At 45.9% G+C, this 26145-nt stretch overlaps 1 protein-coding gene across 5 annotated transcripts in view; it reads right to left on the bottom strand.

The window, feature by feature from the left end:
• Window positions 1-21496, bottom strand: part of CDH17 (cadherin 17) — a 61729-nt gene extending 40233 nt beyond the window's left edge. The window contains exons 1-3 of one of the 5 annotated variants that reach the window (XM_084776897.1): window positions 21423-21496; window positions 9674-9743; window positions 5308-5406 (exon numbers count right to left, since the gene is read on the bottom strand). In XM_084776897.1, the coding sequence (XP_084633023.1) occupies window positions 5308-5406; window positions 9674-9721 (147 nt within the window). In that variant the 5' untranslated portion in view covers window positions 9722-9743; window positions 21423-21496. Of the gene's footprint in view, window positions 1-5307; window positions 5407-9673; window positions 9744-9930; window positions 10032-14140; window positions 14187-14399; window positions 14502-21422 lie in introns of those variants that run through there. The other 4 variants (XM_084776894.1, XM_084776895.1, XM_084776898.1 and 1 more) reach the window with 4 other exon arrangements.
• Window positions 21497-26145: the final 4649 nt, after the last annotated feature.

Raw genomic sequence — 26145 nt, 5'->3', positions numbered from 1 at the left:
TCTGTCTCTTAAGCCTTCTTTTGGGATCTTTTCCTTCTGTTTATTTTGTCCGGTTCTGATGTGTTCGTTTTTGTTTTATCATATTTTATTTTATTATTATCTCTTAGAAGCCTGTTTGTTTTCTAATGAGAGACAGAAATGGTGTGGATGTGGAGGGGAGGGAGGGGAGGGGAGGGGGGAAGGAACTTGGAGGAGCAGAAGGAGGGGGAACTCTAATCAGGATATGCTATGTGAGAAGAATCTATTTTTAATAAAAGAAAAAATGATGACTCTACAATTTGACGCTCCCCCCAAAGGACAGAAAACTTGTTCTCACAAGAAGCTGCACGTGAATGATTGTCCATGGCAGCTTGTCCTTCACAGTCGTGAGTAAAAAGACCCAAATGTTCATCGGCTGACTATTGTTTTTAAATTATCTGTATTATCTGTAGGCCCGGCTAGCAATCAATTAAGACACAGACACCTGTTATATTTTAAAATAGTCTTAGTTAACCTGGGGCAGGGCAGATATCAATCCTCTAAACTACCTCCCATAGTGGGGCAGGCGTGGGATCCCTGCCTCAATCCCATGCCATCTGCTTCCAATAACCTCTATCAAGCTACCTCCCACCCATAATCCCATACACTTGCTAATGTTCTTCATCTGGACTGGATTCTGCATCCACACTGGCCATGTGCTTCTCCTCCAGCTAACCCATGGCGGCCTTCTTCTCCTCCTTCCAGGTCTCCTTTCTCCTGGTGGTGGTCTTTCTTCTTCCCAGAATTCCTCTCTCTCCTAGCCCCACCTATCTCCTTTGCCCTGCCCAGGTGGGATGGCTTTTTATTAAGCAAAAGGTAAATCACAGGACAGTACGCGGTAATTAGCATCAAAATATATCAGACCATCCCCCAACAGCTGACACATGACTATTCAAGATGTGGCACAGCCATGCAATGCCCAGTTAATCAAAAAGAGTGAAGTTCAGATGCATGCTACAACTTGAAAAAGCATTGGAAACATTATGGTGTAAGAGAAGCCATGCCCAGAGGACCACGTGTAGTGTGGTTTCATTTACATGAGACGCCCCAAGTGGGCAAATACATAGAGACCAAAGCTGATTCGTGATTTCAAGAGCTGACGCAGGGGAGAGCTGAAAGAGGACTGCTCCTGGGCACAAGTTTTTTCCTGGTGCTAAGGACATATTCTGTAATTAGATGGCATGATAGGATCATAGCTTTGTGACACATTGGAAACCAGTGAATTATATGTTTTATTTTTCGTTTTATTTATTGTGCGTGCATGTGTGTATGCATGCATGTGTTTGTGCATGCATATGTATGTGTATGTGTGTGTGTGTTCATATGTCTGTGTATGATGAGGTGGGGAAATGTGCACAACAGTATGAATGTGTGGGTCAAAGAACAACTTTGTAGAATTGATTCCTTCCCCTCACCTTTTCATGGGCTCCAGGAATTAACTTGGGTACTCACGCCTGTCCCACAACATGTGCACACCCACACACAAATAAACACCGAAAACATTCTGAGGGAAACTAACTCTTGATGGAATCCCACAGGAACTGAATTTCACCATATGCATTTGGTGAGGCAACAACATTCCTGCACTTACCCTATTGTTTCCCCCGGGACCCTCCCCCTCACCCCCCTTCAGCCTGCATTCATCAGGAACTCGGGGTTAGCTTGTACAGTCACAAGTCTTACTGGACGCCAGTGGAACCTAGTGGTGAGCGTGGAGTGAAGAGCCAGTCTACTCTACGCGGAGCTCAGCAGCATGCAGACTTCTGAAGTTCACCTGCTCCCACCCTCTGCTGCCTTACTGCTAAACAAACACTTCCGCTCTCTAAACCCCTGCTGATCCAGTGACTGTTTCCTTCCACACAGACCATCTCAGCTTCCAATTCTCAGTTCAGAGATGCTCAAACGTGTCTGTTCCACCAGGACCATCATCCCTGAAAGTCAATTCCACTCTTATTACAGCTCTTAGTGGCCAAAATGATATCTGAGCAGAAACATGTAGTAATTGACTCAATGGGTTTGTGTGTGTGTGTGTTTGTGTCTATAAATCTGTACATGATAAATACATAAAAATGTTATTTGTCAATTTCAAAACTAAATAAAACTCATCACTCTTTCTTCCACTGCCCCTTTGAGTACCAGCGTCTCACCCGACTCTTCCATGCACAGGTTTCCTTTTTTAGTTCCTCTTCTAACCAGTAAGCTCACAGGGTGATGCTCCCATCACCAAGCACAGTGCTCTGTATACAGTAGACATCCTCTTTATGCTTAATGGAAAAAAATGAACATGACGCCTAGTGTGTAAACCTCCTACCAGACTGTAAAGTATAATATGCAAAGGAAATGAATAGCGAACGGTCGGGAGAGTCTAACACGTGCTCCCTGGCAGGGCAGAGACTGAGGAAGCCTGCTCTGCAGACTCCTAGCCAGGGCCTGGCATTCTCCTTGGCCCGGTCCAGCTTGCAGCCAGAGGGTAGATCTTCCTGAGCAGAAACTTCAGTCAAAGCCCGTTTGTGATGTGCAGTGTACTGGTGAATTGTCGTGTGCCGTGTAAGCTTCTTGAACAGGGACTCCGGGAGCAAGGAGAGTTCCCGACCCAGATTCTGGCTTGTTTCTTTCAAGTGTCCTCTAAGACTTGTTCAGAAATGAGCTGGCCTCCCTGACTCTGCTGCAGAGAGGAGGAAGGAAGGAAAGATAGCACAAGAGTGGAAAACACTGTGTCCTTGAAAACAGCCAGGAGCCATACTATTCCCACCCAAGGTCACTATTGTTTGTCCCACACTAGAAAGATGCCTACAGTGGGAAGAGAAGTCATAAGCCCATAGGGAGAGGAAAGGCTCTGCCCGGACCCTCTAGTGCATTTCCAGGGATACATTTCCCGCTAGTGCATAAAACGCCAGGTAAGCTATGTCCTCTGTATAGGCTCATGCTTATGATGTCATCACTAGAGAGACAGAGGTAAGAGGATCCCAGGGCCTTGCTGGCCCGGGTAGCCTTGCCAAGTCATTGAGCTCTAGGTTCAGCGTGAGAACTGTCTTGTAAAATAGAGTGGAGAGGGGAAAGGAAGACGGGGCTCTGGGAGCCCAGGTGCTTCACTTCACCTGCAGGCCAGTACTCAGTCTGATGCTGTGTGAATGCATTGTATATGCATGGGTATGTGCTTCTGTGTGTGTGTGTGTATGTGTGTGTGTGTGTGTGTGTGTGTGTGTGTGTGTGTGTGTGTGTGTGTGTCTGGTAAGACTTCAGTATCAGAGGTCTCTATTACTTTCCACATTAGTCCATGTGATGCCTAGTGTGTGTGTGTATGTGTGTGTGTGTGTATGTGTGTGAGCCTGTGCACACACGAGAGAGCTAGAGCAGAACACTGGTGGCTCCGCCTACTACTCTCTGCCTTATCACCTGGGGACATGGCCTCTCTCGGATGCGGAGCTTGCTGTTTGGGGTAGACTGGGCAGCTGGTGAGATCTCAGGGTCTGACTGCCAGGGTTACAGGCACAAGCAGCTGTGCCCAGCACTTTATGCGGGTACTAGGGATTGAAACTCGGGTTTTGTTCTTGCACAAGTGCTCTTACCCACGGAGCCATCTTCCTTCACCCTCTCCACTCTATTTTACAAGACAGAGTCTCACACTGAACCTACAGCTCGGTGACTTACGTGGCAAGCCTACCTGGGCCAGCAAGGCCCCAGGACCCTCTTACCTCCGTCTCTCTAGTGACAGCATTATAGGTATGAGCCTATGCGGATACTCTATATAGATCGAGGATACAGCTTGTCTGGCATTTTGTGTGGAGGCACGGGGGGGGGGGGCGGGTGCTGAGGGTCTAAACCCAGGTCTTCATGCTTGTGTGACAAGCACTTGATGTTATGAACTGAGCCATTTCCTCAGCCGCTCCTGTTTTTCATGGCTACTCAACCACCTTCCAGGATTATGGCTCGGATGCAAATCACCTGCCCCTCAAAAGGCTCATGTGTGGAGCCCTGGTCTCCAACTGGTGCTGCTACTGAGGTGCCTGGATCATAAGGGGTTGGATTGTGAGCATCTTCAGCAGACTATTGCATTAATGGCTTCCTTTGCTGAGTGAGCTCTTAGGAAGTGGGGACTACCTAGAGCAGTAGTTCTCAGCCCTCCCAATGCTATGACCCTTTAATGCAATTCCTCCATGTTGTGGCAACCCCTAATCATAAAATTATTTTTGTTGCTGCTTCATAAACTATAGTTTTGATGCTGTTATGAACCATAATGTAAATAGCTATGTTTTCTGATGATCTTAGGCAACCCTTATGAAAGGGTCCTTTGACCCCCAAAATGGTCCTGACCCACAGGTTAAGAACCCCTGACTTAGAGAAACGGGTCACTGGGGGATTGCCTCTAGAGTACCTAGCTTACCTCTGGACCCTTCTCGCTCTCTCTTCCTCCTGTTACCACAGGCTAAGCAGCTTTCTCCCATGAGCCAAATTCGTTCCTCCTCTAAGTCGCTCACCCTCCACCCTAGTAGTTTGTTGTAGTTGTTACTTCAGTGTGAGATGCTACCCACAGTCTCGTGTTGCTGAACATTTGGGCCCCCGCTGGTGGCTGTCCTGGAAGCCTGTGGACCTGTCAGGAAGTGGAGCTCAGGAAGTACTTCCCTGGGTCACTAGCGGGAGGCTTCCGGGTTTTATGGTGTGACCTCACTTCCCATTTGCTCTCTGCATACAGAGTGTGTACAGACTTTGACCAGCTGGTCACTCACGCTTCCTGCCATGTCTCCTGTACCATCTCTGGCACTGTGAGGCAAAAGAAGCCCTTCTTCCCTTACATTGGTTGTGTCACAGCAGCAGAAGATGGAGCTAAAACCATCACAGTGACGGAAAAGATGGCTAATATGCCCAGCCTTGGACAACCCACAGGCAAGGACATCAACTTGGGCTCAGAAGAGGCAGGAAATCAGGCTGTGGCCACACAGAGAAGCCTCAACTTCAAACGGCTCACTCACCAAGCTCAGTGAGCAGATGTCCTAACCGCCTGAAAGCCGGTGCCTAATGTCAGTGGCTTTTCCACTGGAGCAGAGGCAAAGTCTATAATGCCAACTGCCAGTGAGAGGGACAGAAGCCTCAGCCACAGGTGCAGTTAGGGAGCCTGCATGAGGATGCAGGACCCAACTCACCTCCTACACTCACCCCTCAGAGGCTCAGCTTCCCAAGTCACAGAAGATGAGACCTGCCAGCCCCCATGTCACCCCCTGCTGTTCAGAGAGATGCGTGCACAGAGGACCACTGTGAGCAGAAGTCACGATGACAAAGATCAGACTTTACCTGGAATATGATTTGACTTGGCTCTTCGCCTTCAAAAATAGAGAACGTCATGGGCTTCAGGGGACCGCTGAACTTCCCTTCTTGGCCATGTCCACTTGTCTGTTAACAGAGAATGAGAAAATGAGCCCTTACTATGGATGTATGAGTGGCACATGCTGTCTTTATTTGACTTTCCAGAAACAACATACGGCCGAAAACAATGTAAACTTCATCAGAATGTAAAGTATTTACTAAGAGATTCTACTGCCTCATCAAAGTAGTCTGCCATGAGCTTCATATTGTTTTTTTAGGTTTGGTTTGTTTGGTTGGTTGGGTGGGTGGGTGGGCGGGTTTTGTTTTTTTGTTTGTTTTGTTTTGTTTTGTTTTGTTTTTTTCTCATTTAGAATCTTAACTCCCATGTTACAATGGAGATTTCCAAGAATGAAGCCCAAAGTGAAACATGGGTGTGACGGGCAGGGACAGCAGATGCTTCAACCTAACTAAACAAAAGCTTGCAGCCTCCTGGGAGCCACTCTGCCTTCTAACTTATCCACGGTCACACCAGCTTCTTGGAACACCTACCAACACTTGCAATGTTCTATGGCATTTGTGACCCATCCTCAGCATTTTGGAGTCTATAGCAGCTTCAAAGGCAAATGAATTTATAAGAGGGGGAAAGGATATGTAGCTAGCTTAGCACAATGGCTACTTGGCACATGGTCACATGGTAAATTCTATTTTAACTGGAACTGCAGCGCACCTCACCACTGAGCAGTGCTTTATAGTCATTTGAAAATAATAAAATTGCGAAGTGCTTACTTCAAGCAGTAGTCCAATATGGTTCCAAAGTCCAAAGTTTTAAGAAATCTAAGCAGCTGTACAGTCATTCAAATCCAGGCTAGGGTGATAAGGAACGTTTATAGTAGCTAAGCTGGTATTCATGGGAGCCTCTCCTAAGCATATTTAGTCCTGGAAATAACCCTACCTCCTGAGGAAGGATTGTACAGTTAGCCCTGTTGAGACTAAGGCATAGAAAAGTTATCTTCCCACAGAGTCACTAGAAGCAGGATTTGAACCTACAATTCTGGACCAGCCTTCCCAACCCATAGGCATTATTGTCCACCAGGGGGCGCAAAGGTGATGGAAGGAAAGCTGGCTGGAAGGTGTGGCTCCCTCCATACCAACCCCTGGGGAATACTCCAAGCCAATGGCTGCCATCACCACTGTCACTTGCTCCTGAAGGAAAAGGGGGCAGAGTAGAGCATCCACACCCAGGACCAGAATTCAGTGTCATATTCTGGACACTCTCTTCGCCCCTTTCCTAGGTGCTCTTCAGGGAGAACAAACGGTTCTTACCACCAAGGTGCTTCCTACTGGGAACAACCCAAACAGTCAGTACCCAAGGGTCAGGGGAAGGTCCTAAACTACATCTCAACCACTGGATCTTGAGTGACTCAACACTCCTTGTCCGGTAAAAGACAACAGCAAACAAAAATAGAGGGCCTTGAGGTTTGGTCTTCTCTCCCCTCAGTAGTGGCCGCTCTGCGGACCAGCTGCCTTAGCCATGTCAGCCTCTTTGCCGCCTCCCACCACAGAGACAGGAAAGTCAAGTGATCCCTTCCCAGGCTCCCTTGCAAACAGAATGCTATCTGAGTCCTGTACTTCTTGTCCATGCCATGGATTGGGAGGGGCGGGGATTAGGAGGCCAAGCTTTTGTTTCCTTAATGAGAAAGGACAGCTATGGCTGGCATTTCTACCCTTTCCTGCTGACCTCAGAAAGCCACTTGGCTTTGTATCTGGAACTGGAGCAGTCACCCTGAGCTGTGAGGAGACAACCCAGCTAAAAATGATAGTGGCCCAAAGAGAATAGCACTCCCACCTCTGATACATCATGGAATGGTTAACCCTACCCTGAATTCATCACCTGGGCTTCCTGTTATCTGTGAGAAATGACCCTCCATTTATTTAAGTTGCTGTGACTCCCAATTTCCTGTTATTTGCAGCTAAAAGCATTTTTAACTTCCACAATAATTTTCCAGACTTCTAGCCGCCGCCTCTCTGAGCCCGGCTTCCTTTAGGAGCCTTTCCTTCCCTCTTCTCATGTCTTTTCCAGCTCCACTACTTATGGAGGTGAGGCAGGAGAAGTGGACCCGGGCGTCCCGGGTCACTCTGGTGGGTCTAAGACAAGAGCAGCAATTTCTGCAGCACTACCAGCAAGCTCCGAGGCTTGACTCTGAGACCACCCAGCAAGCCACCCACCCGCCTTGCAATTACCCACACCAATGGAAACTTCCTTAGCCCACAGACCTCACAAGCAAGGCTACGTCTTCCACATGCTGATGGACTAGCAAACTGCAGGGAGGGAGAGTCAGTTCCAGGGTTCAAAGTTGAATCCTCGTATCGGGACAACAGACTTTCCTTCCCTCCCATTAATATGATTATTGGGGCTATAAAGATTTCAAAAGGAATATGTACAATATGAGTCATCAAACCACATGGCCAGAGTTGAGATGGGCGGCATGGTGGAGGTGGCAAAAAGACAGCAGCTTTCATCCAGAGAAAGGCAAGTCACCTTCCCAGACAAAAAGATGAGCCCATAACAAAAGCCTGCGAAGACGACCTCATTCATTATGGAGGTCAGGGTCCATATGGATGTAGGTGCTGGACATTTAAAAATGCTCTCGCGCTAATGTCTCTTATCTACTAAGTGCTTGGGCTCTGCTGTTCCTTGATTCAAAAGCTCCTATGAGTCGAATGCTAAGATTAAACCCATCCCAAAGGTCAGAAAACTGAGGTTTAAAGCTTAAAGTGACTCAGTCCATTTGAAAAGCTAGACCAAGCAATGGTCTTCATACAGACCAGGCTGTGAGGACTCTCCTAGCAACCGAAGAACAGTCCCCACCTTAACCTTGAAGGAGGTTCTGGAAAGCTTGGTCTATTCTATGGTGTGGGGGGAGGCGTGTATAAAATATGTACATGGGTTAAAATGTACATGTGAATTATACATAATGTATGTTAATAAAAAACATTAATAAATTTTTAACTGTGCAGGTCTTAAGCAGCTTTTAAAAAGTTAAAAATTTGGTGTATTGTTTTGGGGTAAAGAAAACAAGGAAGCAAGATTCTAGGTACCAGCTATCTGAAAACTTCCTTTTATGGAAAAAACAAGAATAGCCCTGAAATCTTGGTTCATAAGACAGCGACGCTTTGGACACCCTTCTGCACCTCAGGAACCTTGTGAGTCAAACAGGGAGGGCACCCCACAGTTTACCCAATAGCTGGGGGCCCAGTTTGCACTCAGTGCCATACTGAAAGGCTGTCAGATATCAGCCTCAACAGAAGCTGTGGCTAAAGACAAATTTAGGTAGGAACCTCCAAGCCGTTTATGAGAATAAAAATACAGAGCATAGAAGGATGAAGGGAGGAAAACAAACAGCTTCTGGATGTGCCCTGTCATAGGTTTTCATAGGTTTCTTTTTTAAGTTGAGTAATAGAGACTAGTGGATGCATCACTGTAGTTCCTCTCTGCAGCCAGAAGCAACAGGCAAAGTGTGGGTTTAGACTCCAGGATGCAGCTCAGTGGTCGAATGCTTGTCTGTAATGGACGTAAAAATGTTTTTGTTTTGATCCCAAGTGCAGGATATGAAACAGCCTCGTGTGAGGGGCACGTGATAGTTGTCCACTAGAAAGGGAACAGCCTAGTGCTGGGGTATGGTCTTTGCCAGTTGAAAAACATCCCATAGGGACTATGGGATGGTATAATAGCCCAAAAAACAAAGATTGATCGCTTTTGCATAGCTTTGCATTGCTTGACTGCTCATTGCTCTCCCTTGGAGGCACTCCTAGAGAGAGACCCTCCGAGAAGTCTTCAAAGAGGCTGTATTTCGTCTCTGCTGCTGTTTTTCTGTTGAAATCCTGATAAAGAGTAGATTCGCTCCAATAAACTGAGACTAAAAAGGTCTACGTCCACTGTCCCTACCAACCTTCTTTCTCTCCTACTCAGAGTCAGTGGGATGAGAGGGAGGTGGATGCATTAAGCAACCAAATAAAGTAGATTTTTTTAAAAGATTAAAGCCTACACTTGTCTATGTACAAGGCCCTGGGTTCAGGACTCAGTAGCATACAAATAAACAAATAAAGCTACAAATATAGCGCTAAGCCTTGCGATTACATGGCTTTTTGTGTCTAAGAGCTGAGGATAAAGGGCCCCCTCCAGCTGAGGGCCGACCATGGGGCTTTCATTAGATACATCACATCCATTCTGCACAACTTAATTTTTGATAGGCTGGCTTAAAAAAACAAACAAACACGTGGTAATAACCATTCTTTTCATGGTATACAGAAGAAGGATGTCAGGAAATATCCTACAAACACCCTCTGTGCTTACCAAATAAAGTGTGAGAAGGCACAGGGAGTGAAGCCGCACAGAGGCCATCTTGCCCTTCTCACGTAGATGCCTGGGAATGAACCAGAGATAAAGAATGTTAGTTGCCAGCTGTTAAATCACATCTTTCCAACGGTCAGAATTATCCTGTCACAAACCTAGCAAAACAGGGTCCTTACTGGCCACCTCTCCCCCATGTTGAGTGGCCAAGCTTCCAGAAGCTTCTCGATCCCCATCTATTGCAAGGCACCCTTCCATACCTCCACATGGGCTCTGGAATTTCATTTCTGTGATTGCCCCACCTGACTTGAGAGTCTGGGACCCTAAGCAGAGTGTATCTCTTTCTCCTTCACTCATTTTCGCTCTACGGATTTTATTTGTTCCCATCGATGAGGTGCTGCACATGACAGATGCCAGGAGAGCAAGGCCAAAGAGTTTTCATGGTTTTGACTCAAAGCTGCAAATACATGAGATTCCTCAAGTGCAAGGAAGCCAAGAACATCAACGGCCCTCCAAGACCTCACCAGCTGCCTCCCTGGTCTTCAGAGTATTAATTATCGCAGCCTTTTGATTGCTCCAAAAGATCGCTCACTCTTTTCCCACCCCGCCCCCCTTTAAGGCTTCACATTTCGCAGAAACGTTCACTTTCATCCTGACATGTGTCATGACTAAGTGATTCCAGTATGCAAATAAAATTCCTGCTTGGCCTATAAAGTGGCATGGTGGCCTATTAGAACACCAGACTGCCAAAGTCAAAATAAATAAAATTTTAAAAGAACAAACAAGGAATCAAAGCATGTATTCATGCCACTAAAATTCCAAACCGGTTTATTATTATATTTAGGGATTATGGATGATCTTGGCTTGGCTCATTCTTTCATTTGTTTAACATTTTCTACATTGAATATGCATTCTAATGTCAATAGCATAGAAAAACAATTAAAACTTTAATCGTTATAAAACTTTTAAATGCCCCTAAGAAGAGGAGCATGCTATCCCATTTTGGCCTCATAAAAGCCCTAGGAGATCAAAACATGTGTCACCTTCGGACCTCCTGGTTGAAAAGCCCCTAAAATGACATCATGGAGTAGGGGCGGACAGTGGCACGGAGCCAGGCATCCCAGGCTGCAGCCCAGCCACACTCCAACCATAAGCGAACAGTTTCACTGCTCTGCACCCCAGCTTCCTCATGTGGAAAATACCTAGTGATTACGTAACAATAAGGATGTGGTAAGGAGTCATATGGAACTGTCGCTGGGAGGTTACAGATGAGGGACTGGAGCTGAGATGAGCCAATTCCCTAAAGCCCCTTGGCTGAGGAGTGCCGTGGTCAGACATCTCACAAGGTAGGTGGACTCCAAACTCCAGAGCTTGCTTCAGTTCCTTCCTCGATGACCATGTGATGTGACAGTAGCAAGGACACAGGCACAGGCACACAGGTAGGGCTCACCCACGCCAGCATATTAAACAACTCGCTCCAAGTTTCCCCAGCTGTTTTCAGGAAGAGCTACAGTCAAAGCCCTTCTGGACTCCCAGATTCACAATTCATTAGACTGTTTTAAAGTGCAGTTTTTGCAATGGGAATAAATTTGGTAGACATGTCAAATATCATCTCAGATTAAACTAATTATAATTAAAGGCATGTGAGGCGTGTGTCTTACTATTGAGGACTGCTCATCCATTTTGGGAAAATGTTAAAACAAGTTACAAGTCATCCTGTGTTCTAGAACGTTGTGAGAAGAAACACAAGCAGCTCCATGTAGCCACAAATTCCTAATCTGTAGATTCAACTAGACACAGATTTTTAAAAATATATATTGGGCTGGACAGGTTTACAGATTCACAGATGAAAAATATTGGAGTGAACAGGGGGCATGTGTCAGCACCAAACACATGGGAATGCGTTTATTATTCCCAAAACAAGAAAAGATAGTAACGATCCTGTGGCGTTTACAATGAACTGGCTGGTGAGACAGCTCAGGAGGAAAGTGCGGTACTGAAAAGTAAGATTGCCATGACTGGATGACTAGAAGTTATTATGTAGAGCCAAGTACAGCAGACTTGGAAGACAAATGTTACATGTTTTCTCTTACGTGCTGAACCCAGCCTTGGAATTCGATACATGTGTTCGTGTTTATGTATTTGTGTCTATACTTCCTGAGATTAGAAAGGCAAGGAAGAGATTTTAAGGGATGTGGGCAACAGAGCACAGTAATACTCGTAATGGGAGGGCGGAGGAGGAGACTGACATGGAGGGCAAAGGAAACCAGTTAATTATTTTTAAATTACAACCAATTATGCATCTAGGTGATCTAGAGCTGGTTTAGAGTGTATATATAGGGGGAGGTGGGAGGTTGCATGCAACATCACAGCCACTTACCTAAGGGCCCTGATTTGGTCTCTGTAGACGGCATAGATACTGAGGGGCCCCTCAGAGGTACTGAGGGCTGTGTGATCCTCATGGGTACTGAAGCCTGTGTGATCCTCATGGGTACTGAAGCCTGTGTGATCCTCATGGGTACTGAGGGCTGTGTGATCCTCACAGGTACTGAGGGCTGTGTGATCCTCACAGGTACTGAGGGCTGTGTGATCCTCACGGGTACTGAGGCCTGTGTGATCCTCATGGGTACTGAGGGCTGTGTGATCCTCAGAGGTACTGAGGGCTATGTGATTCTCACGTGTACTGAGGCCTGTGTGATCCTCACAGGTACTGAGGGCTGTGTGATCCTCACAGGTACTGAGGCCTGTGTGATCCTCACAGGTACTGAGGCCTGTGTGATCCTCACAGGTACTGAGGCCTGTGTGATCCTCACAGGTACTGAGGCCTGTGTGATCCTCACAGGTACTGAGGGCTGTGTGATCCTCACAGGTACTGAGGCCTGTGTGATCCTCACAGGTACTGAGGGCTGTGTGATCCTCACAGGTACTGAGGGCTGTGTGATCCTCACAGGTACTGAGGGCTGTGTGATCCTCACAGGTACTGAGGGCTGTGTGATCCTCACAGGTACTGAGGGCTGTGTGATCCTCACAGGTACTGAGGGCTATGTGATTCTCACAGGTACTGAGGCCTGTGTGATTCTCACGTGTACTGAGGCCTGTGTGATCCTCACAGGTACTGAGGACTATGTGATCCTCACAGGTACTGAGGGCTGTGTGATCCTCATAGGTACTGAGGCCTGTGTGATCCTCACAGGTACTGAGGGCTATGTGATCCTCACAGGTACTGAGGGCTATGTGATTCTCACAGGTACTGAGGGCTATGTGATTCTCACAGGTACTGAGGGCTATGTGATCCTCACAGGTACTGAGGGCTATGTGATTCTCACGTGTACTGAGGGCTGTGTGATCCTCACAGGTACTGGGGGACATGCACTCTTAAGCTTAACTACCATTTTAATATGAGCAAAACCTCAAGATTCATTATCAACTTACAGCTTCTTAATACAAGTATAACACCAGCACTGAGGCCCTGGGCGTTCCACTCCCCCAAATTCCTCAGTATCCAGGATCCTCACAAGCTCTGCCAACTCACTGAGGCTGGCTTATCTGCCACTCCCTCCCCACACCCTGGCCAAGTGTGCACTTTGCCCAGATCGCTGGGTCTGTGTCCTGTACTGGCTGCTCTCCCCACATGCCACAGGCCTGGGGCACCCGCAGTGAGCAGCAGGTATTTGCTTAACAAAGTCTGGCTGTGAGCTCTTTCCTCATCTCTTCTGCTTCCCTCTCATCATTAGGGTCCAGCTCCTCACTGCTCACAGACATTGAGTCAGACTTCTTGTGTGCGCCAGAGAGGATGCTAGGCACTCGGCTCCCAGACAAGAAGCACAGGGCTGCACTGCAGAGCGGGACCCTGCTCCTACCTCTTTCAGGAAGCCATACTTGATCTCCAGGCAGAGGCCTCTTCCTTTGGAACTTCCTGTTTTTATTATTTATCCTTTATTTATTCTATTTACTTATCCTTTATTTATTGGTGTTACTGTCTCTACTGAAAAGTAAACTCTTTTGGAGTAGAGATCTTGTTACCTTTTTTAACCTCCCAAAGTGCTTCATGCCATAGCTCGCACATACTAAGATTTCAACAGATGGTTGTTAAATTCTACAATCATTGTCGAACACGCAAAGCCTATTCATTTGTTCTCATCCACAAGCTTTCAGAATAAATATTACTCTCATAAAAATAACTTCCCTAAAAAAAAAATAACTTCCCTAATTTGATGCCTAAAGCCCAATCTTGACGCATAGAACAAGTCATTTTTTAATTGATGAAAGAGGTTATTTCTTTGTTAAATGTAATAAGAGTTTTGCTCCAATGAATTGTTGAGAAACAGCTAAAAAAAAAACCATCCTCTTTCACTGAACCAATTATTTTAGAATCTTTAATCTTGCAAAGGCATATAAGTTGAATATCAGAGGAAAAAAATCAACATTAACAAAATGAAGGGGTTCAAACAGATAGCAATCAAAAGTCACCTATTCTTTGTCATTTGCGTAGAGTCCTTCCACTCACGCGCTGGTTTCCTGTGGGAAATAAAAATAACCACTTGCCACATCTTTACCAAGGGTACCATGACTTATTTGAGGACAATCCTCCACACTGTAGCTGTAGAAAACACGGATCCTGGAGATGGATGGTTTGGGGCAAGGCTTCTGCACTGACTTCCAGCCCTGATCACTCATCTTAAAGCAAAGGGCAGCAAGAGTATCCATCTTTGAGAGGAACAGGATTCACGGAGTTCTTGTGGAACCAAGGTGTGCCATCCTGCAATCTGCGCTTTCTCTGTCAGAACTTTAAACTGTGATCCTGGACATCTCCTTTCACAGCCCGCTTTCTGGCAGCCCCTCTCAAGCCACATTAGCCCCCAGGCCGACTCCACATAGGCAAACGCAACAGCAAGAGGAAGCCTCTCCCCAAATGACTCAAAGCAAACTACACCAATGCTAAGGTTTATGCCCAAGAACTTTCTTCTCTTCAGGCAGGTCTTGCTTCGACTTCCTCTTCACAGAAACATGACTCATTTACTGGGTGAGTACTGGACCATGCATCATGAGGACTCTGACAGGAAACCACTGTCTAAATCCTAAGCTGCCTAAAGCCACTGGACATCCACGTCATGAGGCAAGTCGGAGGCGCCACCTGGACAGGGTGTAGCTGGCTGCTTCAGATAACCCCGTGCCATCTCTTCTGAGATTCCTGGAAGGGTTGACCCAACCATCTGCTTAGAAATTTTGCTATTTGTCAGAGTCTCCCTTCTGCAAAGGCCAATTCAGATAGTCCCTACGCTGACAATCTGAAAGGCCAAACGTACCTGCGGTGACAAAGACCAAAGGCTCTAGGCTCTTAATGAGTTTTAAAAAGACTTGAGTCACCTTACCCAGCAGGTGGCTTATCAGGACCTTGACCTCAACTGTGGGACTCTCTACGGGAGGTACCCTCACCAAGTCCACTATAGGCCTGGAAGTCACAGACGTCCCAGCTGACTGCACAAGATCACTACACCAAGGCAGGCAGGCAGCACTTACTGGAAATGAGCCACTCAGTGCGGGGCCTTTCATGTGAATTATCTTATGGCCTTTTTTTTTCCCCAGAGGAACCCTATGAAGCAGATACATTTGAGATTAAAGAAATATCAAAAGGCAAAAGTCAGAGAAGTTAAGAGACTTGGCCAAGGTCGCATGCCACATTGATTCCCAGGCAGCGTCCTCTACCCTGCAAGCATCACTTTCATCCACTCTTATCTGTCCAAAGATTTTAAAAGATTCTGCTTTTCCTTCATGGTTGCTCATCCTCTTCCTACACTGTCGGGACTCGCCCTGGCCTAACGCACATACCTCCCACCATGCCGAGGCAAAAGTTGTGTCAACTGAAGAGATTTTGTTCCTTATAGAATATATTTGTACATCACACTGTCCTCACATTTCATCTGAGATTCACCCCAGGAAGTCTCCCAGTTTTTAACTGAGCCCGGTGTGGCCATCTGGATGATGTTTCTTCCTCCTAAGTTCATATGTCAGAACGCTAATTCCCAACATGTGACCTCATATCAGGCTCCTCATAGAAAACGAGGTTAGAATGAGGCCATCAGGGTAGGCCCTCACCCAAGATGGCTGCCGTCCCCGATAGAAATGAAAAATTTAGACACAGGTTCAAAGACACAGAAAGGACACTGCCAGAACATAAAGGCAGCCATCTACAAGCCCAGGAGAGTGGCGTGGAACAGAATTTCCTCCGTAGACCCCCAAAGGAACCCTGCAGACACAGAGGTCTTAGGCTTGAACTCCAGAGCCATGAGATTCTCAGCTCTGTTTTATCTACTCCAGGACAAAGATGGCCTCGGTGGAGATTTTACTATGCTACTATGCTATTATACATACTATGGCATCCCAGAGGGGACATTAGAAGCACAAGCATGAGCAATTCTCTTGCTGGTCTCTAATGCTTCCAAATGGCTTTGTGTCATTTTAAGACACCCACGTCACTTCTCCACTTATCCGAGTAATCAAAGGTCTTTCTGGGTCTCAGAGTTCTAAACCTGTAGGAAGTCATCATGCAGATGTTGGTCCACACAAGCACACCTGGGGAGAAGCTAAGTGCCAGGCAAATCTTAGACAACTTTGGCCATCTCGTAGTCTTTTTATCTGGGTTTCCGAGGGAAGAGAAGGACACCAATGGGCCTTGAAACAGCTCACCCAACACCAAGGAGTGACCATGGAGAGAGCAAGGAAGGCGTTGGAGAAGGACACAAAATCAGTTCATCACAGGGTGGTGAGGACAAGAAAGGACGTGACTGGACTCATAAAATACCACCAGGTCTAACCAGTGCCTGGTAGCCCGCGTGTCATTTGTTTTACAGCTGCACTGTATATTGCTAAGAGCAGCATAAATCCTAAGGCGAGGCCAGATATGAATAAAGATCAGATGAAAAGTTGGCTCACACCATTGTTCCCTGAGCCACGCCGCCGAGGTCACCGGATCCCCATCTTCCTGCTCAGGCTCACAAATCACTGGCACCAATTACATCGCTTAAGTAGGAGCTGGCCAATTTGCACTCCTGACAAATTAGGGACCCAATTAAAGCAGCTCTTAATAAGCTAGAAACAAGCACCCAGGCATAAAATGAGGTCTGCTGACTCGTGCTGCAGTCTGAGGATGGCTCCTCCCGAGGTGGGGGGGCAGCCTGGCATGCTTAGAGTCGAAGGGAAAGAGGAAGGAACAGAGCAGACAGCCCAAAACATCTACCCCACCGCCGAAATACAGGCTTTCAGTCTCAATAGCCTTTACCATGTGGAGAAGCTCTCTAAGTGTGAGGGTATGGAGTGGCTACTTTATCAGCAGTTTCGTGATGGAACACACGAATTCACAAGAGGATAGATAGTTCTCCTGGATCACTTTAAATTGTTTAAATTCATATAGAAATTGCTACTGTACTTATTTTTTAAAAATGGAGCTCTCGGGAATATTTTGAGAAACAAGCTCCTTCCTGTTGGCTTCCTTTCTGCCTAGCCTTCCCACAAACCAGTCAGGGCGAGCTGGAGAGAAAAGACCTCCGTGCTGAGTCTCACAGGACGTGATAGCTGTGGTGGTGCAGCACAAGATTCCCGGTTGGTGCATTCTCTGGGGGGTGGTACAGCCTTGGTGGAGGAGGAAACTCACGAAGGGTTGGGCTTCCAGGGTTCTTGGCCTCGTCCAACTGCCGCTCTGCTCTCTGCTTCACGTCTGCAGCTGAAGCTGTGATCTTTCAGGCTGTTGCTCCTGCCACCATGCCTCTTGCTTGTCGCCAAGTCCCACGCGCCCCCTCCCACTATGGACTCTCCCTCCGAAACCGTAAGCCCAAATAAACACTTCCTTCTACGCTGTCTTGGCCATGATATTTTATCACAGCAACAGAAAAGTTAAGTGCTGTAGAAAGGATCTAATACTCTAGTCCCCAAAGGAAAAATGTCCCAAATCTTTAGAGGGATGGGGACTTTAATATGGGCATAGCAATGTGCTGCTCACCTTACGCCAAGGGACAGGACTTAGCCTTGCATTCCCTGATGCGGCCAGGCTTACAGTCCAGCTGCTCTGGGGCAGAGGCAGGAGGACTCCATGTATACCAGACCACTGCCGGGAGGGTCCTCTGTGACCTAAACACGGAGGCAGGGACTGCTACTTTTCATGAAAGATGGATTAAGATTTTTGTGACAGTTTCACTGGATACTAAGCAGCATTCCTTCACGTATATAAGTGTAAAGTTAAGCACTTTGCTAAGATAACAAGGTCACAGTTGCGGGCCTCAGAAATCCAACAGAAGATAAAGTTAAATTCCATTCTATACCACAGGACCCAGACATTGAAGGATGTGTAAAAAAAAAAAAAAGTCATCAGTTGCTATTATACTAGTTAATTTGCAAGATGACCTTGAGGCAAGTAGTGTATTGGCAAAAACGCATAGTCATGCTCAAATACAGGAGGTTACCCTAGCTATCCCTCCTGTAATTAAATCTTAACCAATGACAACGCAGAAGAGAGAAAGCAAAAATGAATTTAACTTAATTCTACCTAAAGTAGAATTCTACCTTATCCCTGAAAGGTTTATAAGGAATTGGATGTCTTTCAAAGGTTGCATTTGCTAAACATTTGCTAAAGCTAAGCACTTTGGAAATCTATCCATTTAAACACAGCGATCCGATGATGGGAGTCCTGTCATCGTACAAGGCTGGAAACTAAACTCAGAGAAGTTAAGGAAAGCTTCTATTGACTGAATGCAGAGATCAAAGAAGCAACCATAGCTAGGCGGCATGCACAAGAGGAAGATGCTCATCTTTAAGCATCTTCCAAAACACAGACCCAGCATTCGGATTCTGTGCACTGGAGCACTGCAGTGGCATTCCCCTACCTACAGGACACAGTCTTCCCCACACATCACACTCTTTTAAATATGGTAAGAAAGTCCAGAATCTGGATATCTTGGGTAAAATTACATTGTCATCATTATAGAATGTTTTAAGAAATATTATGGTTTTCTTCATCATTTTTCTTTTTTAAATTTTATTTATATACTTACATCCCAAACCCACCCCCTCCCTCCTCTCCTCACACTCCCACCCTCCCACCCTCTTGCCCCATTTCCCTCCTCCCTTCTCCTCAGAGAAAAGGAGCTCCCCCTACCCCACCCATCACCCTGGCACATCCAGTTGCATGAGGACTAAGCACATCGTCTTCCACTGAAGCCAGACAAGGCAGCCCTGCTATGGGAGTGTGATCTAAGAGCAGGCAACTCTGTCCATGTCAGAGATGGCCACTGCTTCACTTGCTAGGAGACCCACACGAAGACCAAGCTGCCCATCAGTTACATATGTGTCAGGGGCCTAGGTTCAGTCCATGCATGCTCTTCGGTTGGTGCTTCCGTCTCTGTAAGCCCTGATAGGCCTAGGATGGTTGACTCTGTTGGTAACTAAGGTTTTCCTTACCACTATGCAACTACCAGGCATAGCTTAATCTGTTACATACTATTTACATAAAAATAGCTATTGTAATATAGTTAATATTGCAGCCACTGGATGACTATCTGATTGTAGTAAATTAACATATCTCATATGGAAGTAGAAATTTCTGTTCATAGCCAAACTTACAAATGATAGATGGATCTGCACCCTCCACCCCACCCCACCCCCGCAAAAAAAAATCACCACATCTTTCCTTGTTTAGGTAATTAACAAGTAGGCCACAGAAAGTCTAGACCCATTTTGAACTAAACACCAAACATTTCTGAATGAGCACAATTTTATGCCACCAAATTAACAAATATTTCCACACCCATAGGCATGTTTATTTGGGGACCCCCTAAAAAAAGGCCAAAACAATGCCCAGCATGGCTTCACAGAGTCACTCTCTCCCCACAGAAGTGGAGCAGGTTCTCCTTCTAGACCGTGCCTGTGACAATGGGACACAGCATATATTCAGGCTTTCGTAAGAGGAAGACAATACTACAAATGCAGTATTCAGCGATGACTTCCTCTGGGGCTTATCCAAGTGATCTCAACCCTGCGGATTAACATGAGAGCCATTCGAGGGACTTTTGAATGTTATTGATCAAAACCCAGTCACTTAATCGTTCTTATTATAATGTCAGATCATATGTTCTTTGCCTATCTTGGGGGGTGGTGTGTGTGTGTGTTGTGCATGCGTGTGTGTGTGCCATAGAGGATGACCTTTCTAGAAGGCTGAAGTGGTACACACCTGTAATCCCAGCATGCAGAAGCATCACAAGCACAAGGTGGCCTGCACAGCACAGTGGGTGCCCATCTAAGAAGACTTTTTGTCTGTGGCATTACATTGTCTTTCCCGCCCCTACATATCAAACTATAACACTGCAGCCTGACCTGGCTCAGTTATCTGGACTTTCTCTTGAAAAAGAAAGTCAACATTCACTGGGTGTCTACCATTGCGGTAAGCATGTTACCTATGTATTTGTTCCTCATGATCACCCATTTGGGCAGGTTATCTGCTATCTAAACGAAAAAAGATTAAAGTGCAGAGGGCATAAGTGCTCTGCCTCATGTGCTCTACTGACCCAACCCAACTGATCAACCTCAAAGAGTCATAAAGTGTATGTCCCACAGTTACTGTAAACTCCAGGAAAAGTATTCCTTTTATTTTTCTAGAAAACCTCCATGCCACCTGTTTTTCTTATCATCCAAGTGTGTACTTTCTTCTTTTAGGCCATACCTCACTTGCTACTTACATTTTAAAGAAACATAAAGACAGAAAAGTATCAGAGAAGGCATTTTTCCAGAACAGTTTGCTTGGCACAAGGAGCACCCATCTTGTCCCTAAAAGTCACGTGTAGCCAGGAAAGGCCGGCAATAACCGAAGCTACATAGATTCCAAGTGACACAGGATATCTTAAAAATCCCTCATTAAGCTGGGTTCAGTGGTGAGCAGCTGTGATCCCAGCACTCGGGAAGGCAGAGGCAGGTGGGTCTGTGTGAGTTCGAGGCCAGCCTGGTCTACAAAGCGAGTCCAGGACAGCCAGGGCTGTCCCACAGAGAAACCCTTTCTCAAAAAAAAACCAAAACCAAAACAAAACAAAAGAAAGGGACCCCTTATTAGCAAACAGCTCGTCTGCTGTGAGGGAAACCAGAAGGCCTTTCCCGACTGAAAGGCAGGACAGGTTCTCTCCCTTTAATCTTTATTCTAGCACTTTCTTTGAAAGTCTCCTTTCTCCCCTGTGCCATCCTTCCCAGCACGTCCCAGACAGTCTTAAGAATCTAACACTGGATTTGTCTTCTCTGAAGAGTGGACAGAACAATCTTTAAAGACACACAAGGGACACTGCAGTTTGTGAGGATAAGACCCTGACTCGGTTTCTACAGTGTAAGAGTTCTGGAGGGTCGGCTGGCCAGCTTCAGATGCTCATCACACATGGCAGAGTGGGGGGGGGGATGGGGTGGGGTGGGGGGGTTCTACTCATTCACACCCCAGAGAACCCAATACTTCCTTTAGTTCCACTCCAAGCTCAGTTCAACCAAAGCCACTTCATCAAGTGAGTGTCTGAAATACAGACTCATGAGAAGAAACTGTGCCCTAAGCCGATGACACCGGCAACAAGTGCCTTTTCCAGCAGTGCTACACACTGCACCAGCCCTTCTTAAGACACACACACACACACACACACACACACACACACACACACACACACCATCTAAGTTATCATTCCTTAAAATAACTACTAAAACGATGGTGAGGGGAGCCCACCCTTACCTGACTGACCTGTAAGTAAAGGTTGTTCTCTTCCATTCAGCTGCGGAGACACTCGCTGTGAGTGGAGAACCCCAGGGGACACTTCCTCCAGCCTCTCCCTCCACCTCCAGTCAAACATTAACCACAAGCATTTTATTGATTTCTGAGAGCCGCTGGCTATAATAAAAGGTATCGTTTCATTCAGTCCACGAAAGAAGTTGTTTTATACCCATGCGTACTGAGCACGCTTACAAACTGGTTGCTGAGTGGTGGTTGTTGTGGTTGTGGTTGTGGTGGTTATGGTTATTGTAGTTGTTAATATCCGAGCAAATTAGAAGTTTAAGAAGTTCAAATGATGCTGCTGACTATGCATTCAGCTCCCTGTGGAGTGTGAGCTCTGTGACATCAAAGAGAGTCGTTAACTTTTTACACTAACACTTAGTGTAGTATCTGCAAAGGGGACTCTGTCAACAAATATGTGTATAGGTTCCACGAAAAGACAAGGCACCAAGTCTGGTGACAACGCAGTGCTCTGGCAAGAGATTTTGTACATGACCCAGGTGGCATGCTAAAAGACACAGATTTCTGTACCTACCTCAGAAACCCAAGAGTTCCATTCAAAGCATTTATGAAACAACGAAAACTATCCCTCAAACACAAATTAACCCAGCACACACATTCAGGGAATGGATGGCTGGGCTCTCCATTGGTATCAAGTGTTCCAGTCAAAACATTGTACGATAGCTTTTCACCTTGTTTTACACTAATGCCACAGACACCTTAAGTCAAGGCTTCATTCTGACCCATGGCTACTTCCTATTTTTTTTAGTGGCTCCAGGCAGCTATCCTGAAAATGTGAAACCATGCCAGTCAGAGGCCACATATGTCAAACTTGGTCCTGTATCTTGGGGCCTTCTGAAGTGCGTATCTGGGTGTCTCTTGAGCTGCTGTTGCTTTGTGCTTCCACTATTGGGTTCAGGGCACTCTCAATGGGAGCTCCCTCCTTCCAAGATCTCCTGAGCAGCTTTTTTGGGTGCTCCAAACCACCGAAGGAAAGACTCTACGTGCTGAGTAGCCCATAAGTGAAACTACGCCATTACACACCTCTGGTTGCATCTGTGGTGCAGCAGAAGATGTGAGAACAGCCCATCCTGCTCGGACTCATGGTCAGTCTCACTGTGTTTAGGGAAGTAAGATTAGCACAGCCAAGAACTTCTCAAATTTTGACCATCTCTACTCTCCCATCAGCTAGACAGAATGATCTTGGGCCACAAAATCAAATAGCTTTGGCCTGCACAGTGTTTCACTTCCCGGAATCAATCAACAGCATTTCCCCTCACAAGGACTGCCCTGGAAGGAGACAGCTCCTTGCCTAGTAGTCTCTTAATAACACGTGTAAAAAGTACTCTTTAAGTCTACAAAGATGGGGGGTGCATTGTGGGCCTTTCTTTTGTTTGTTTGTTTTTGTTTGGTTGGCTTCTTGTGTTGTGTTTTGTTTTGTTTTGTTTTGTTGGAAAATTTCACAGCTGGATAACCTTTTAGATTGTCATTGTTTACAATAATAATACCATGCTGCCTGGCTCATGGTGTGTGGGCATATCACCCAAGTCCGTGAATAGATTCCAGCTTAGACACAGAGAACAGAGTGCAGAGAGACTTTTGCATCTGGGTAGAGTCATATAGCCTGTGACAACACAGTCAGGCCTCCATCCTCCCTGGTCTGTCTGATCTGAAACTAAGGCAGCATTCATACCTGGACTCTTTGCTTCCAGCTCCTTGTGAATAACAAAGTAAAGATTCGCCCTCCCCACCATGGGCCCGTTCTTCTTGGGAGATGACCATTGTTGGATTCGGGGTGGAAGCCAGGAAAACTCACTTCAGATACAGAAGCTTAAAATGAAAGCTTTATTTTCGAGCTCAGGGAAGTGGCCAGTTCAGGATCTGAACCAAGTCCTTGAGGGGAAGTTGTATTGTATATTTGAAGGGTGAAAACCACAAGGCTAGGGGGCCTTGGTGAGTGTCGGGGGCAGTTGCATGGAATTTTTGCTAATTAGTAAGATCACAGTGTAAGCTGATCATAAACATAGTTTGTGGTCGACTTGACCCAGTGTAGAGAGTTTTTCCAAGGACTAAAGGTATAAACATTTTTCTCAGAACATAAACATTATTTTTATCCAGTCTGATGGTCAGCGTGACCTTTTCTAAGGAATTTTCCCAGAGCTGGTGGTCTCTGGAGTAGAGTTAGGCTGTTTCAAATGAAATGGAGTCTGACAGCTCTTAACATGTTTTCTTCACCCATGATCCCACGTGTGTGTCCCTGCTTTATGCTACTTTTATCCCTGGCCTCCAACTCAGAACTAGTTGATTAGACTCTGAAGAGTCTAAGGCTAGACATCCAAGTCGCACGTGATTGAATTTCTGAATTGTTGTTTCCTGTGTTCTCTGGAGAAACAGGTTCACATGGTTCATCAGACCAGTAGTCTTCCAGACTAACTCCAAAGATTGATGTTTCGTGTTAATCAACACAGGGGCAGGGAAGATGCCGCTTTGTCTTAGAAACCCATTTGCATGCAGTGACAACAGGCATTTAATACCTTCTTGGTAATAACCAAGTAATAACAGGAATAAGGACAATGTGGGAAATAAAAATTAGTGATTCCCTCTTTGAAAGCAAAGGACATGGGTTTTTTGTTTTGTTTTGTTTTGTTTTTTTGTTTTTTTTTAACGACAAGAACAATTGAATAAGGGGTAGGGTAATAACTCAGCCAGTAAAATGTCTGTTGCTCGAGCATGAGAACCAGAGTTTAAATACTAGGATGCACATAAAAAGCCAGTCCTGGCAGCATGTACTCATAACCTCAAAACTGAGGAGGTAGAAACAACATCATCTCTGGAGTTTGCAGGCCAAGCAGTCTTGCCTAATCAGTTAACCCTTAGTCCCAGCTGGGAGACCCTATCTCAAGTAGACAAACTCCTAAAGAATACACAAGCATGCATATCCACACAAACATAAGAACACATGCACATATAAAAAGTTAATATTCACATAAAATAATTTAGTTTTACTTACCTTACATAGGGAAGAGGGTTCCTCCTTTAAGCCATAAGTTGCCAAACCAAAGAGTCCAAAGTCAAGTGTAAGATAAGTAAGATAAGATAAGTCAGGGATGTCCTAAAGACTCCCTAAATAATAGAGCTTATTTTTATTGCCCACCAGAACTCTATGCTAAGACACTCTTACTGAAGACTCCATACACTTTGATCATAGGACATGGAGAAAATCAAGTTGGTACTGACCAGGAAGCTTTCTCTCTGCTGGCTAGCTTTCATAGTACCAGAAGATTCTATGCAAGCTTCTGGGGTAGAGAAGTCAGGAAGGGTCTCACCCAGCTGTGAACTACAGTACCACTGAGGTATAGTAACAACCAGCTTGTCAAGATGTGCTCATGGAAGCAATAGTGGCACAAATGCCATGTGGGTAAACAACCATGCTCCTGTTTTATTTAAAACCTATTTGATGGGAGGAGACACATGGCACTGTAGATCAGGCCAAGAGTTTAAGGTTGGGAAACTCATAAAGCCAGGGACAAATCTACCACTACTGTTTTGCTAAATAAGCATAGTATCAAACTGCCCTCTACATTTTTATCTCTTTACACACAGATTCATTCAGCTCCCAGACCTCATCAGAGAAGCTTATTTGTGCAGTGGACAGAAGCTAATACGGAGATTAACCACTGGTCAAAATGCAGAGACTAAATGCAGAATTCTCAGCAACCGATAGGATATCTGTGCCACTCCCCCATTTCTAAGACTCAGGGTCCATAGGGGAAGGAGGGGGAATAACTGTAGGAACCAGAGATCTGGAGTGAAGCAGTGTCTTCTAGACATGAAAGGAACATTGAAATCACAGTCCCACTGGGCGCCTACACAGGATCAAGCCTGGCAGCATACCAGCATGGAGGGGGAGTGGCTTAGGAGCCCCAACTCTGGTCTAGGACTTATGGACAGTTGATGGTTTCTGGAAAAGAAAGAGAGTCTTTCAGAGTGTGGTGCCTGGTTGGCCAACACTCCAGTGGATGGCCCCACATCCATGAGTATATGAGCAGGCTAAACTGGACTCAATGGATTATACAAAGGAGAGAGAGAGAGAGAGAGAGAGAGAGAGAGAGAGAGAGAGAGAGAGAGAGAGAGAGAATTGTTTTTCAAATTATCTGTATTACCTGTAGGCCCGGCTAGCAATCAATTAAGACACAGACACTTGTTGTATTTTAAAATATCCTTAGTTAACCTGGGGCAGGGCAGATATCAATCCTCTAAACTACCTCCCATAGTGGGACAGGCATGGGATCCCTGCCTCAATCCCGTGCCACCTGCTTCTAATGACTTCTATCAAGCTACCGCCCATCCATAATCCCAAATACTTGCTAATGTTCTTTATCTGGGCTGGATTCTCCATCCACACAGCCAGCCGTGTGCTTCTCCTCCAGCTAACCCATGGCGCCTTCCTCTCTTCACTTCAGGTCTCTCTCCTTCTCCTCTTGGCGGTCTTTCTTCTTCCCAGAATTCCTCTCTCTCCTAGCCCCACCTATCTCCTCTGCCCTGCCCAGGTGGGATGGCTTTTTATTAAGCAAAAGTTGGGTCACAGAGACAGCAAGCTCTAATTAGCATCAAAATACATCATATCATCCCCCAACAAAGAGAGAGAGAGACAGAGACAGAGAGATTGTTTGGGAAGTGCCACCTAGATCTG

The sequence above is a fragment of the Acomys minous genome (assembly GCF_964271855.1).
Source record: "Acomys minous genome assembly, chromosome: 1".
In the NCBI taxonomy this organism is placed as follows: domain Eukaryota; kingdom Metazoa; phylum Chordata; class Mammalia; order Rodentia; family Muridae; genus Acomys; species Acomys minous.
This window is presented reverse-complemented; position numbering and strand designations above follow the sequence as displayed.